The sequence below is a fragment of the Salvelinus sp. IW2-2015 genome, unplaced genomic scaffold (assembly GCF_002910315.2).
Source record: "Salvelinus sp. IW2-2015 unplaced genomic scaffold, ASM291031v2 Un_scaffold2378, whole genome shotgun sequence".
Taxonomy (NCBI): domain Eukaryota; kingdom Metazoa; phylum Chordata; class Actinopteri; order Salmoniformes; family Salmonidae; genus Salvelinus; species Salvelinus sp. IW2-2015.
In genome coordinates, this window is record NW_019943702.1 from 45,902 (window position 1) to 59,250 (window position 13,349).

Consider the following 13,349-nt stretch of genomic DNA (forward strand, 5'->3'; position numbering starts at 1 on the left):
GAGACGGAGGACCACGCAGACACGACAGAGAGACAGAGAGGAGAGAAGCAGAAGGACAAGACAGACAGACAGACAAAGAGAGACAGACAGACACAGAGAGAGAGGAAGAAGAGAGACAGAGGACACAGACAGAGACAGACAGACAGAGAAGAGAGAGAGAGACAGAGAGAGAGACAGAGACAGACAGAGAGACAGAGAGAGAGACAGAGACAGACGACAGACGGAGAGAGAGAGAGAGAGAGAGACAGACAGAGACAGACAGAGAGAGAGAGAGAGAAAGAGAGACAGAGGACAGCAGACAGAAGAGGGAGAGGACAGACAAGAGAGGGAGACAGAGAGTGAGACAAGAGCGAGAGAGAGAGAAAAGAGAGGACAGAGACAGAGACAAAGAGAGAAAGAGAGCACAGGAGAGAGAGAGAGACAGAGACAGACAGAAGAGAGGAGAGAGAGAAAGAGAGAGACAGAGAGAGAAAGATAGACAGAGACAAGACAGAGACAGAAGGGAGACAGAGAGGGAGACAGAGAGTGAGAGAGAGCGAGAGAGAGAGAAAGAGAGACAGAGACAGAGGGAGACAGAGAGAGAGACAGAGAGAGAGACAGAGACAGAGAGAGAGCGAGAGAGAGAGAAAGAGAGAAAGAGAGAGGGAGAAAGAGAGAGAGGGAGACAGGAGAGTGAGAGACAGAGAGAGAGAGAGAGACAGAGAGAGAAGAGAAGAGAGAGAGAGAGAGCGAGAGAGAGAGAAAGAGAGGAAGAGAGAGGGAAAAGAGAGAGAGGGAGACAGAGAGTGAGAGACAGAGACAGAGACAGAGACAGAGAGACATAAGAGAGAGAGAGAGAGAGGAGAGAGAGAGAGAGAGAGAGAGAGAGAGAGAGAGAGAGAGAGAGAGAGAGAGAGGAGAGAGAGAGAGAGAGACGAGAGAGAAGAGAGAGAGGAGAGAGAGAGAACGAGGGAGAGAGAGGAGAAAGACGAGAGAGAGACAGAGAGAGACAGAGACAGAGACAGAGCAAGACAGAGAGAGAGACAGAGACAGACAGCGAGAGAGAGAGAGGAGAGAGAGAGAGAAAATCAACCAGATAGTCAGCACCTTTGGCAGCAGTCTCCTCATACTCATTAACCTTCATATCAAGGGTGACACAAACCAATAACCAACGACACAGGAGTACAAAGAACACTATTGGCGGATCACAAAAACCCAGACGTCCCAGTCATAACTTATCACCTATACTTCTGCTGATGAGTGATTCATCAGTTAGAAACAGAGAGCCTGAGTCAGAGCCTGATCAGAGCCTGAGTCAGAGCCTGATCAGAGCCTGAGTCAGAGCCTGAGTCAGCCTGAGGTAGAGCCTGAGTCAGAAGCCTGGGTAGAGCCTGAGTCAGAGCCTGAGTCAGAGCCTGTGGTAGAGCCTGAGGTAGAGCCTGATGGTAGAGCCTGAGTCAGAGCCTGAGGTAGAGCCTGAGTGAGAGCCTCGAGTAGAGCCTGAGTTAGAGCCTGAGTCGGAGCCTGAGGTAGAGCCTGAGGTAGAGCCTGAGTCAGAGCCTCAGTCAGAGCCTGTGTAGAGCCTGTGGTAGAGCCTGATCAGAAGCCTGAGTCAGAGCCTGAGTAGAGCCTGAGTCAGAGCCTGAGGTAGAGCCTGAGTCCAGCCTGAGTAGAGCCTGAGTAGAGCCTGCAGGTAGAGCCTGAGTCAGAGCCTGAGTCAGAGCCTGAGTCAGAGCCTGAGGTCAGGCAGCCTTGAGTCAGAGCCTAGTCAGGCCTGAGCAGCATTCCCTGTGAGCCACTCTGATTACATTAACATGGCTTTAGAATCGAGGATAAACAGTGTGTGTTGGTGTGTGTGTGTGTGTGTGTGTGTGTGTGTGTGTGTGTGTGTGTGTGTGTGTGTGTGTGTGTGTGTGTGTGTGTGTGTGTGTGTGTGTGTGTGTGTGTGTGTGTGTGTGTGTGTGTGTGTGAGAGAGAGAGAGAGAAGACGTGTGAGTAGGTGTGTTTATGTGATTTCACTATTCCCTTATGAAAACCTATTCTGCATTGATTAAGTCAAACTTCCTGTTTGTGTTTAAAGATTCCCCCTGCGGTGTATTCAGCCTGAGGACTTGGCATTGAAGAGTCAGTAAACTCCACCTCTGGAAGACTTCCAACATTCACAGCAGCCATCATCCACCTGTGTTACACTGCTCTGACGCCAGTGAATAATCCTGTATGAGTTACGTAGATATATAGGAACCAGACAGAGAGAGAGAGGAGTTTACGTAGATACATAGGAACCAGACAGAGAGGGAGAGAGAGGAGTTACGTAGATATATAGAAACCAGACAGAGAGGAGAGAGAGGAGTTACGTAGATATATAGAACCCAGACACGAGAGGGGAGAGAGGAGTTATTCGTAGAATACATAGGAACCAGACAGAGAGAGGAGAGAGAGGAGTTACGTAGATATATAGAAACCAGACAGAGAGGGAGAGAGAGGAGTTACGTAGATATATAGGAACCAGACAGATCAGGCGGAGAGTGGAGTTACGTAGATATATAGGAACCAGACAGAGAGGGAGAGAGAGGATTATGTAGATATATAGGAACTCAGACAGAGAGGGAGAGAGAGGAGTTACGTAGATATACTTAGGATACAGACACGAGAGGACGAGAGTGGAGTTACGTAGATATATAGAAACCAGACAGAGAGGGAGAGAGAGGAGTTTACGTAGACTATATAGGAACCAGACAGAGTGGAGAGAGGAGTTACGTAGATATATAGGAGACCAGACAGAGAGGGAGAGAGAGGAGTTATTATGTAGATATATAGAAACCAGACAGAGAGGGAGAGAGAGGAAGTTACGTAGATATATAGGAACCAGACCAGAGAGGGAGAGAGGAGTTACGTAGATATATAGGAACCAGACAGAGAGGGAGAGAGAGGAGTTATGTAGATAATATAGGAACCAGACAGAGAGGGAGAGAGTGGAGGTCGTAGATACTATAGCGCAACCAAGACAGACAGGCGAGAGTTGGCAGTTACGTTAATACTATAGGAACCAGACATGAGAGGGAGAGAGAGCGAGTTTATGTAGATTATATAGCATACAGACAGAGAGGGAGCGAGTGGAGGTCGCTGACTTATATAGGCCATACAACAGAGAGGGACGCAGGCAGTGGAGTTACGTCAGATATTATAGGACTACAGGACAGAGAGGGACGGAGAGTGTAGGCTTACGTAGCATATATAGCGAACCAGCACAGAGAGCGGAGAGAGAGGAGTTCATGTAGATATATAGGAACCCAGACAGATGAGGTGAGCAAGAGGAGTTCACGTACGATATAAGGACACCACGACCAGAGAGGGGAGAGAGTGGACGTTACGTTAGATTATAATAGGAACCCAGACAGTAGAGCGGAGAGAGTTGGAGTTTACGGGTCAGACTATATAGCAACCTAGAAAGACGAGGGATGAGAGAGGAGTTACTGTTAAGAATTTAATATAGGATACCAGACACGAGAGGGAGAGAGAGGCAGTTACGTAGATATATAGGATACAGGACAGACGAGGAGAGAAGGAGTTTACGTAGATATATAGGACTTACAGACAGAGAGGGAGCAGAGTGGAGTTATCGTAGCATATATAGGAACCAGACAGAGAGCCGGAGATGAGCAGACGTAAGTTTACGTAGATATATAGGAACCCCAGACAGAGAGCGGAGAGAGTGGAGTTTATCGCTAGATATAAGGGAACCAGACAGAGAGGGCAGGAGTGGCAGTTACGTCAAGTATATATTAGGCAACCATACAGAGGGGAAGTAGTGGCAGGTTACGTAGATATATAGGAAACCCAGACAGAGAGGCGAGAGAGTGGAGTTACGAGACTACTATACGGAACCAGGACAGAAGGGACGAGAGTGGAGTGGAGCTTACGTTAGATATCATAGGAACCAGACAGAGAGGGAGAGAGTGAATTTACGTAGATATTATAGGAACAGACAGAGAGGGAGCAGATTGGAGTCACTGTAGCCATATGCTATGGGAAGAGCCAGCTCAAACACACCACGCCTCATAAGCACACACACAACACAGACAGTAACGCATGCCACCACACACATATACACATGCACACGCCACACACACACACAACCACTCCATACAATGTGCTAACTCTATAAAACATCTTACAGTCGTGGGCCAAAAGTTTTGAGCAATGATCACCAAATATTAACCTCTTTCCACACAAGTTTGCTGACTTCAGTTTCTTTAGATATTTTTTCGTCCAGATGTTACTAGGACATTTACTGAAGTATAATACAAAGCATTTTCATAAGCTGTCAAATTGCATTTTATTGACAATTGACATTACAAGTTGATGCCAGAGAGTGAATATTTCGCAGTTTGTTGACCCTTCTTTTTCAAGACCTCTGCAATCCCACCCTGGCATCCTGTCAATTAATTCTGCGGCCAACATCCTGACTGATCGGCAGGCCCATTCTTGCCCATAATCCAACTTGCTTTTGGAGTTTTGTCAGAATTTGGTGGTCGTTGTTTTGTTTGTCCACCCCGGCCTCTTGAGATTGACCACACAGTGTTCTCAACTGGGATTAAGGTCTGGGGCATTTCCCTGGCCATGGACCCATAATATCGACTGTTTTTGGTTCCCCGATTACTTAGTTAATCCTTTTGCCTTTACTGCAGCGCTCCATCATGCTGGAAAAGTGCATTGTTCATCCACCACATACTGTTCCTGTATGGTTTGGGAGAAGTTTGCCCTCTCAGAGTACGTGTTGGCTACCATATTTATTCATGGCTGTGTTCCTTAGGTCAAAAATTGTGAACTCGTGCCCACCTCCCTTGGCTGAGACAGCCAACCCCACACATGAATGGCCTCAGCGATAGCCTTTCACTGTCTGGCCATTGAACACAGGACTGATGGCCGTAGTGCCTCACCCTTGTTCTTCTCCGGACAAGCTTTTTTTCCTGATGGCCCCAAATACAAATCGGACAATGGATTCATCAGAGAAAATTACTTACCCCCAGTCCCTCAGCCAGTCCTAATTCCCTGCTAGCTTTTGCAGGAATATCCATGCCCTGTCCCTGATTCGTTTTTTCCCTGCGACGAGAAGTTGCTTCTTCTGCTGCCCTTTCTTGACACCAGGCCAAATCCTTCCTAAACAGTCCTCCAACCTCACTTGTGCGTTGTAGATGCACTCCACATCCTGCGTGCTGCCATTCCCTGACCAAGCTCTGTACTGCGTCGGTTTGCCCGCATCCCGCAGCTGAATCAACTTTTAGGAGATGGTCCTGGCAACTTGCTGGACATTCTTGGCGCGCCCTGAAGCCTTCTTCACAAACAATTGACTATCCGCTCCTTCCTTGAAGTTTCTTGCATGATCCGCATAAATGGTATGATTTAGGTTTTGCCAATCTTACTGCAGCAATATCCTTGCCTGTGAAGCCCTTTTGTGGCAATACAGCAATGATGCACGGGCACCGTGTTTCCTTGCAGGGTAACCCTTGGTGGGGACAGAGAAGAACAATGATTCCATCGCTCACCACCTCCCTTTTTGAAGGCTTCCAGTCTGTTATTTGAACTCAATCCCAGCATACAGGCAGTGCATCTCCAGCCTTGTTCCTCTCGTCAACCACTTCACACCTGTGTTAACGCACGGTAGAATCACTGACATGATTCAGCTTTGGTCGTTTTGATCGGCAGCGGCTGAAATGCAGTTGAATTTTCTTTGGGGGGATCAGTTTCATTTGCATGTCAAAGAGTGGAACTTTTGCAAATAATTTGCAATTTCATCTGATCACTCTTCATAACAATTCTTGGAGTATATGCAATTTTGCCATCTTTGCCAAACTGACCGGCAGCAGGCTTTGTGAATAAATGAATATTTGCTGTCATTCCACAAACTTTTTGGCCACGACTGTAGCACATAGTATTGCATCCTGTTAATTGCTTTGGAGGTAAGGCTGTGCGTCGCTTTATGAACCAGCTCCTTTTCTGTGGCCAAACATAACATGTGTTTGGACCTGTGCTGCCAACAGTACACAAGGCCATATCCTTAGGAAGCTTAGGACAGCTGAAATTAGGCCCTGTAAATGTGCTTCAGGCAAAGACACCAAAACAAAAGGATCAGCGTGAAAAAACCCTACTGTTGCTTACTGTCTCTTGCTTATGATGTCATTTGTCGGAGTAGGCCAGCCCTTATTCAACAGGAAGCGGAGAACACAGCAGATGTGTAAGTATTGCCAATACGAAAAGTCAAAAATGCCTGCAAATTGTATTCTCATTCTCTGACTTTAAAAAAATAAATAATTACTTCTCCCCCAGTGTGGCAGAGAACCACGTTGTGTTTGCAGACAAGTTTTAGTTGATGAGAACACTTTGTTGAGAACCAGTCTTCTTTCGGTTGATCGAGAACAGCTTTCCTGTGTGAGACAGTTTTAGGCTTGAGACAAACACTTTGTGTTTTGAGGACTAGTTTTAGGTTGGACGAGGAAACAACTTTGTGCTGAGACAGTCTTTTAGTCTCGATAGAAACACTTTGTGTTGATGACAGGTTTTTAACGCCGGGCTTGAGAGACAACACTTGTGTTGAACGGACAAGTTTTAGGGGTATAGAGAACCACTTTTTGTGTTTGAGACAGTCTTTAGCGTTGATGAGAACACTTTGTGTGAGACAGTTTTAGGTTGATGAGAAACACTTTGTGTTTCGCAGGACAGTTTAGTTGAGCAGAGACACTTGCGTGTTGAGACAGTTTTAGTTGAGAGAAACACTTCTGTGTTGCAGACAGTTTAGGCTTGATCGCAGAACACTTCTTGTGTTGATGGAACAGTTTATAGTTTGAGAGAACACTTTGTGTTGAGACAGTTTTAGGTTGAGAGGAACACTTTGGGTTGAAGACAGTTTTAGGTTGGATGACGAACACTTTGTGTTGAGACAGCTTTTTAAGCGTTGGAGAGAATACCACTTTTGTGTTGCAGACAGTTTATAGGTTTTGAGAGAATCTCACTTTCTGTGTTGAGGACAAGTTTTACGGTTGACGAGAACACTTTGTGTTGAGACCAGTTTTAGGTTTGACGAGACACTTGGTGTTGAGACAGTTTTAGCTGCTTGACGGAGACACACTTTCGTTGTTGCAGACAGTTTTAGCGTCTGAGAGACACACTTTGTGTTGAGACAGTTCTTAAGGTTGACGAGGAAACACTTTGTGTGAGGACAGTTTTAGCGTTGCAGTTACGGGCTTCCCAGAGCTGAAGGAACTCCTTTCTGGGCTTCCAAAGTAGGAACAAAGTAGTGCATATGGTCCGTGATGGACCTAAACACTATTAACACTATAACATATAACATTATAACTCTCTCTCTCCTCTCCTCTCTCTCCTCTCTCTCTCTCTCTCTCTCTCTCTCCTCTCTCTCTCTCTCCTCTCTCTTCTCTCTCTCTCTCTTTCTCTCTACTCTCCTCTCTCTCTCTCTCTCCTCTCTCTCTCTCCTTCTCGCTCTCTCTCTTCTCTCTCTCTCTCTCTCTCTCTCTCTCTCTCTCTCTGTCTCTCTGCTCCTCTGTCTCTGTCTCTGTTCTCTCTGTCTCTCTCTCCTGTCTCTTCTCTTTCTGGTCTCTCCTCTCATCTCTCTCTGTCTCTCTCTTTCTCTCTCTCTCTCTCTCTCTGTCTGTCTCTGTCTCTCTGATTTCAAATCAAAGTTGTTGACTTAACTCCTCTTCCCCCTCCTCCACCTCCCTCATCATCCTCCCCTCCTCTCACTCCATCCCTTCTTCTATCTCTCTCTCCCTCCCCAGGACGTCCACATAGTGAGTACGGATGAGAGCCAGGTGTTCCTGGCCCTGCAGGAGTGGTACCAGACAGACAGCTACAACCTGTACCAGTCGGACCCACAGGGCGTCTACTACTCCATCGTGCTGGAGAACGTCCGCAGCGCCAAGCAGCCGGAGGAGAGCGTCCTTATAGACATACTGGAGGTGAGTCCTGTGGCGCTCGTCTGTGGCTCAGTTGGTAAGAGCAAAGCGCTAGCGATGCTAAGGTTGTGGGTTTGATCCCCGCTGGTGTCTTGCATAGTATAGTTAAGCAATAAGGCCTGAGGGTGTGTTGTGTTGCATCGGGCATAAGAACAGCCCTTAGCCGTGGTATATTGGTCGTATACCACAAACCCCTGAGGTGCCTTATTGCTATTATAAACTGGTTACCAATGTAATTAGAGCAGTAAACAATTTGTTTCATATCTGTGGTATACGGTCTGATATACCACGGCTTTCAGCCAATCAGGGATCAAACCACCTAGTTTATAATATATGTACTCGCTGTACTGTCACGTTCTGTTACTTTCTGCTAAATGGCACAGGACAGGTGAGAGAAGAGAACCCTGCCCCCTAGCTGTAGGACAGGTCATTACACCCTGATCAATGGGAATGCTGTGGTGGTGTTGTACTTCATAGGTGGGTTAGGTTAGCACAGTTCACTTCAACTTCCTTATAAACTGCCGAGCTGTTTCTCTCCAAGTCTTACCTTGTGTGTTTGGGTGGGAGTTGTTACACACCTGATTTCCTCTCTTTATTCTCTGTTGAACAGAGTGTATCACTCATTTCCATAATGTTGTTCCCGCTTACACGGACTTCCGTCATTGCTAGTCGTTGCCAAGGTAACAGTGGGTAGGTGGTCCCACCTCCACGGCAGTGCAGAGCCATGTCTGGATCGCCTGTGGCTTTGAGTGGGTCTTCAGCTGTGACTCAGTTGGTAGAGCATGGTGCCATGGTTGTGGGTTTGAGTCCCACTGCTGTAAACCACTCTGGATAAGAGCGTCTGCTAAATGACTAGAGTGTAAATTTAGTGTACGCCTGCGTGGCCTCGAGACAGGAAGCTCATATTAAAACACAGGGCAGGAAGAGGGGAGGAAGAGGGGAGGAAGAGAGGAGGAAGAGAGGAGGAAGAGAGGAGGAAGAGGGGAGGAAGAGGGGAGGAAGAGTAAAGGAAGAGAGGAGGAAGAGAGGAGGAAGAGAGGAGGAAGAGAGGAGGAAGAGAGGAGGAAGAGAGGAGGAAGAGAGGAGGAAGAGGAGAGGAAGATGGGAGGAAGAGAGGGAGGAAATGGTCCGTGAAGCCGAGGGCCAGCACTGCAGAACACGTTTCTTCTCCTCCTCTCACATCCCTCGCTCCAGGCTGCACTCTCATCACACAGTGAGGGAGATGGAGAAAAAGAAAGAGAGTAAAGGAGATGGAGGGAAAGCTAGAGAAAGAAGGAGATAGAGGGAGAGAGAGGAGGAGAGAGGGTGTGTTGCAGGTACAGATAGAGGAAGACAAGACAGACAGAGGGGTACACAGATACAGTAGATACGAGTTTCATAGACGGAGACATCTAGACAGGTAGTTTATTCCATATTCCCCTTAGGTAGTCTCTCTTGACCGGACCTGCTGACAAGTGTCTCTCCCCTGACCGAGTAGCAATAATAGTTACATTATACAGAGCCTTCGGAACGTATTCAGACCCCTTGACGTTTTCCACATTTTGTTAGGTTACAACCTTTTTTTCCCGTCATCAAGCTATACACAATATCCCATAATGACGAAGCAAAAAACGTTTATTTTTTATGTTTGCTAATTTATAAAAAATTTCAAACAGAAAGATCACATTTACATAAGAATTCAGACCCTTTACTCAGTACTTTGTTGAAGCATCTTTGGCAGCGATTACAGCCTCGAGTCTTCTTGGGCATGACGCTACAAGCTTTGGGGAGTCTCTCGCATTCTTCTCTGCATATCCTCGAACGCTCTGTCAGGTTGGATGGGGAGCATTGCTGCACAGCTATTTTCAGGTCTCTCCAGAGATGTTCGATCGGGTTCAAGTCCGGGCTCTGGCTGGGCCACTCAAGGACATTCAGAGACTTGTCCCGAAGACACTCCTGCGTTGTCTTGGCAGTGTGCTTAGAGTCGTTGTCCTGTTGGAAGGTGAACCTTCGCCTCAGTCTGAGGTCCTGAGCACTCTGGAGCAGGTTTTCTTTAAGGATCTCTCTGTACTTTGCTCCGTTCATCTTTCCCTCGATCCTGACTAGTCTCCCAGTCCCTGCCACTGAAAAACATCCCCACAGCATGATGCTGCCACCACTATGCTTCACTGTAGGGATGGTGCCAGGTTTCCTCCAGACGTGATGCTTGGCATTCAGGCAAAAGAGTTCAATCTCGATTTCATCAGACCAGAGAATCTTGTTTCTCATGGTCTGAGAGTCCTTTAGTGCCTATTGGCAAAATTCAAGCAGGCTGTCATGTGCCTTTTACTGAGGAGTGGCATCCATCTGGCCACTCTATCATAACGGCCTGATTGGTGGAGTGCTGCAGAGATGGTTGTCCTTCTGGAAGGTTTTCCCATCTCCACAGAGCTCTGTCAGAGTGACCATCGGGTTCTTGGTCACGTCCCTGACCAAGGTCATTCTGCCCCGATTGCTTAGTTTGGATCAGGCGGCCAGCTCTAGGAAGATTCTTGGTGGTTCCAAACTTCTTCCATTTAAGAATGATGGAGGCCACTGTATTCTTGGGGACCTTCAATGCTGCAGAAATGTTTGGTACTCTTCCCCAGATCTGTGCCTCGACACAATCCTGTCTCTACGGACAATTCCTTCGACCTCATGGCTTTGTTTTTGCTCTGACATTCACTGTCAACTGTGGGACCTTATATAGACAGGTGTGTGCCTTTCCAAATCATGTCCAATCAATTGTATTTACCACAGGGGGACGCCAATCAAGTTGTAGAAACATCTCAAGGATGATCAATGGAAACAGGATGCACCTGAGCTCAATTTTGAGTCTCATAGCAAAGGGTCTGAATACATATGTAAATAAGGTATTTATGTTTTTTATTTTTAATACATCTGTTTTCGCTTCGTCATTATTGTGTATTGTGTGTCGATAGATTTTTTAAATACATTTTAGAATAAGGCTGTAATGTAACAAAATGTGGAAAAAGTCAAGGGGTCTGAATACTTTTTGGCACTGTCTGGAGAACTCTGCTCTGTGGGATTCTGTCTCTGCCTAAACAACATTCTGATCTCTGAACAGTCTTTTCTACAAGCCTGTGCTGTTACTATAGCTAGGACCCATACAAACTGACCCCGCATCAGTTGTCTACCTCACTACAGTATAATACCATAACTGAGATGTCTGTTGTCATTGCTTTCCAGGTGCGCGGGATCAAGGGGGTCTTCCTGGCCAATCAGAAGGTGGATGGCAAAGTACGGACTCTCATCACCTATAACAAAGGCCGAGACTGGGAACCGCTAGCCCCGCCTACTACTGACATGAACGGCAAACCGGTCAACTGCAAATCAGTAAGGAAACCATGCACTGCCCACAATGCAGCAGCTTTATACCCATCAATCTGCCGACATGTAAGTGATTACTTCTAGGATGGAAGGCAAGAAGAGTGCAGTTTTAAAGTATTCAATCGGCAACCCGTGGTCTCGTCTACAGGGCTGGGTGTCTGAGTCATTATTAACCATCGGTCCCTCAGACAGAGAAAGTTTAACCATAACTTCGTTTTTGAACACCCATTACTCCTCTCTCGTTTATATCTGCTCCTCGTTTGTGACCGCGACGCCAGGTGACAGGTCCGAGAGACAGCTTTATGTCCTCTGACAACAACACTATCACCCGCACGGTGTGTCCAAGACGACACATTAGAATAATAATGTCTGATTGAATAGAAGGCTGGTGATTGGTACATTTCTGTTAAAGGTGGATTCATGTGTGTTGTCTGTGTTTAATCTACTGCCTAATAAGGCTGCAAACAGGCTACTTTTTTTTGTTTAGGTTTGAGAGGGCCAGATACAGGCCCCATAGATCACACAACATAGAGTACTACCCTTATAATGTGACATAACTCATGGTTTACCCCTCTCCTAGCCTGACTGTCACCTCCACCTCCACCTGCGCTGGGCTGACAACCCCTACGTATCAGGGACCGTCCACACCAAAGACTCCGCCCCCGGACTCATCATGGGCGCAGGTGAGTAACCATGACTACCACTGCCCCATAACTACCACTGTCCTTACGTCATTACTGCAGTGGCCATGGATACATTATGACCAATCATTCTGGTTGTTTGGCTTTACGAACACAGCATTACTCTCTGTATGAGACACTGTAACAGCACTCTGTGGGGACACTGAGACTGGGAACCCCTACAGTTTCAAATCAAATTGTGTTTGTCACATGCGCCGAATACAACAGGTTTAGACCTTACAGGGAAATGCTTACTTACAAACCCTTAACCAGCATTGCAGTTTTAAGAAGAAAACAATCTAAGAAATCAACTAGTTTGCTAGTGAACCGGCGTTGGTTAGTTTAAGTAAGCTTTAGACTACTGGTTCTAGTGAGGGATTCCAGCCCCAGTCATTACTGTGATGCAGTGAGGGATTCCAGCCCCAGTCATTACTGTGATGCAGTGAGGGATTCCAGCCCCAGTCATTACTGTATGCAGGAGGTTCGCCAGTCCTGAAGAGGGATTTCCCAGCCCAGTCATTACGTGTGATGCAGTGAGGGATTCCAGCCCCAGTCATTCTGTGAGAGCAGTGGAGGGATTTCCAGCCCAGTCATTACTGTGATGCAGTGAGGGATTCAGCCCCCAGTCTTACTGTGATGTAGTGAGGGGATCCAGCCCCAGTCATTATCTGTGAAGTAAGTGCGGGATTCCAGCCCCAGTCATTACTGTGATGCAAGTGAGGGATTCCAGCCCCAGTCATTACTGTGATGCAGTGAGGGATTCCAGCCCCAGTCATTATGTGATGCAGTGAGGGATCCCAGCCCCAGTCATTACTGTGAATGCGTGAGGGATTCCGCCCCAGTATTACTGTGATGCAGTGAGGATTCCAGCCCCAGTCATTACTGTGATGCAGTGAGGGATTACAGCCCGCCACGTCATTACTGTGATGCCAGTGAGGGATTCCAGCCCCAGTCATTACTGTAGTAGTGAGGGATTCCAGCCCAGTCATTACTGTGGAATCAGCATTGTAGCGTGATTCCAGCCCCAGTCATTACTGTGATCAGTGAGGGATTCAGCCCCAGTCATTAGACTGTGCGTAGTGAGGGATTCCAGCCCAGTCATTACTGTGATGCAGTGAGGATTCAGCCCCAGTCATATCCTGTGAAGTGAGTGAGGATTCCAGCCCCAGTCATTACGTGAAGTAAGTGAGGGATTCCACGCCAGTCATTACTGTGAAGTAGTGAGGATTCCAGCCCCAGTCTTACTGTGAATGCAGTGAGGGATTCCAGCCCCAGTCATTACTGTGAAGTAGTGAGGGATTCCAGCCCAGTCATTACTGTGAATGCAGTGAGGGATTCCAGCCCAGTCATTACTGTGAAAGTAGTGTGGATTCCA

General features: G+C 47.1%; 1 protein-coding gene across 1 annotated transcript in view; it reads left to right on the forward strand.

The window, feature by feature from the left end:
- LOC112073811 (VPS10 domain-containing receptor SorCS2-like) overlaps positions 1–13,349 on the forward strand; it is a 66,166-nt gene that overhangs the window by 28,851 nt on the left and 23,966 nt on the right. Inside the window, exons 6-8 of the mRNA XM_070440289.1 lie at positions 7,770–7,949; positions 11,154–11,300; positions 11,875–11,977. Coding sequence (XP_070296390.1) covers positions 7,770–7,949; positions 11,154–11,300; positions 11,875–11,977 — 430 coding nt within the window. The remainder of the gene's footprint in view (positions 1–7,769; positions 7,950–11,153; positions 11,301–11,874; positions 11,978–13,349) is intronic.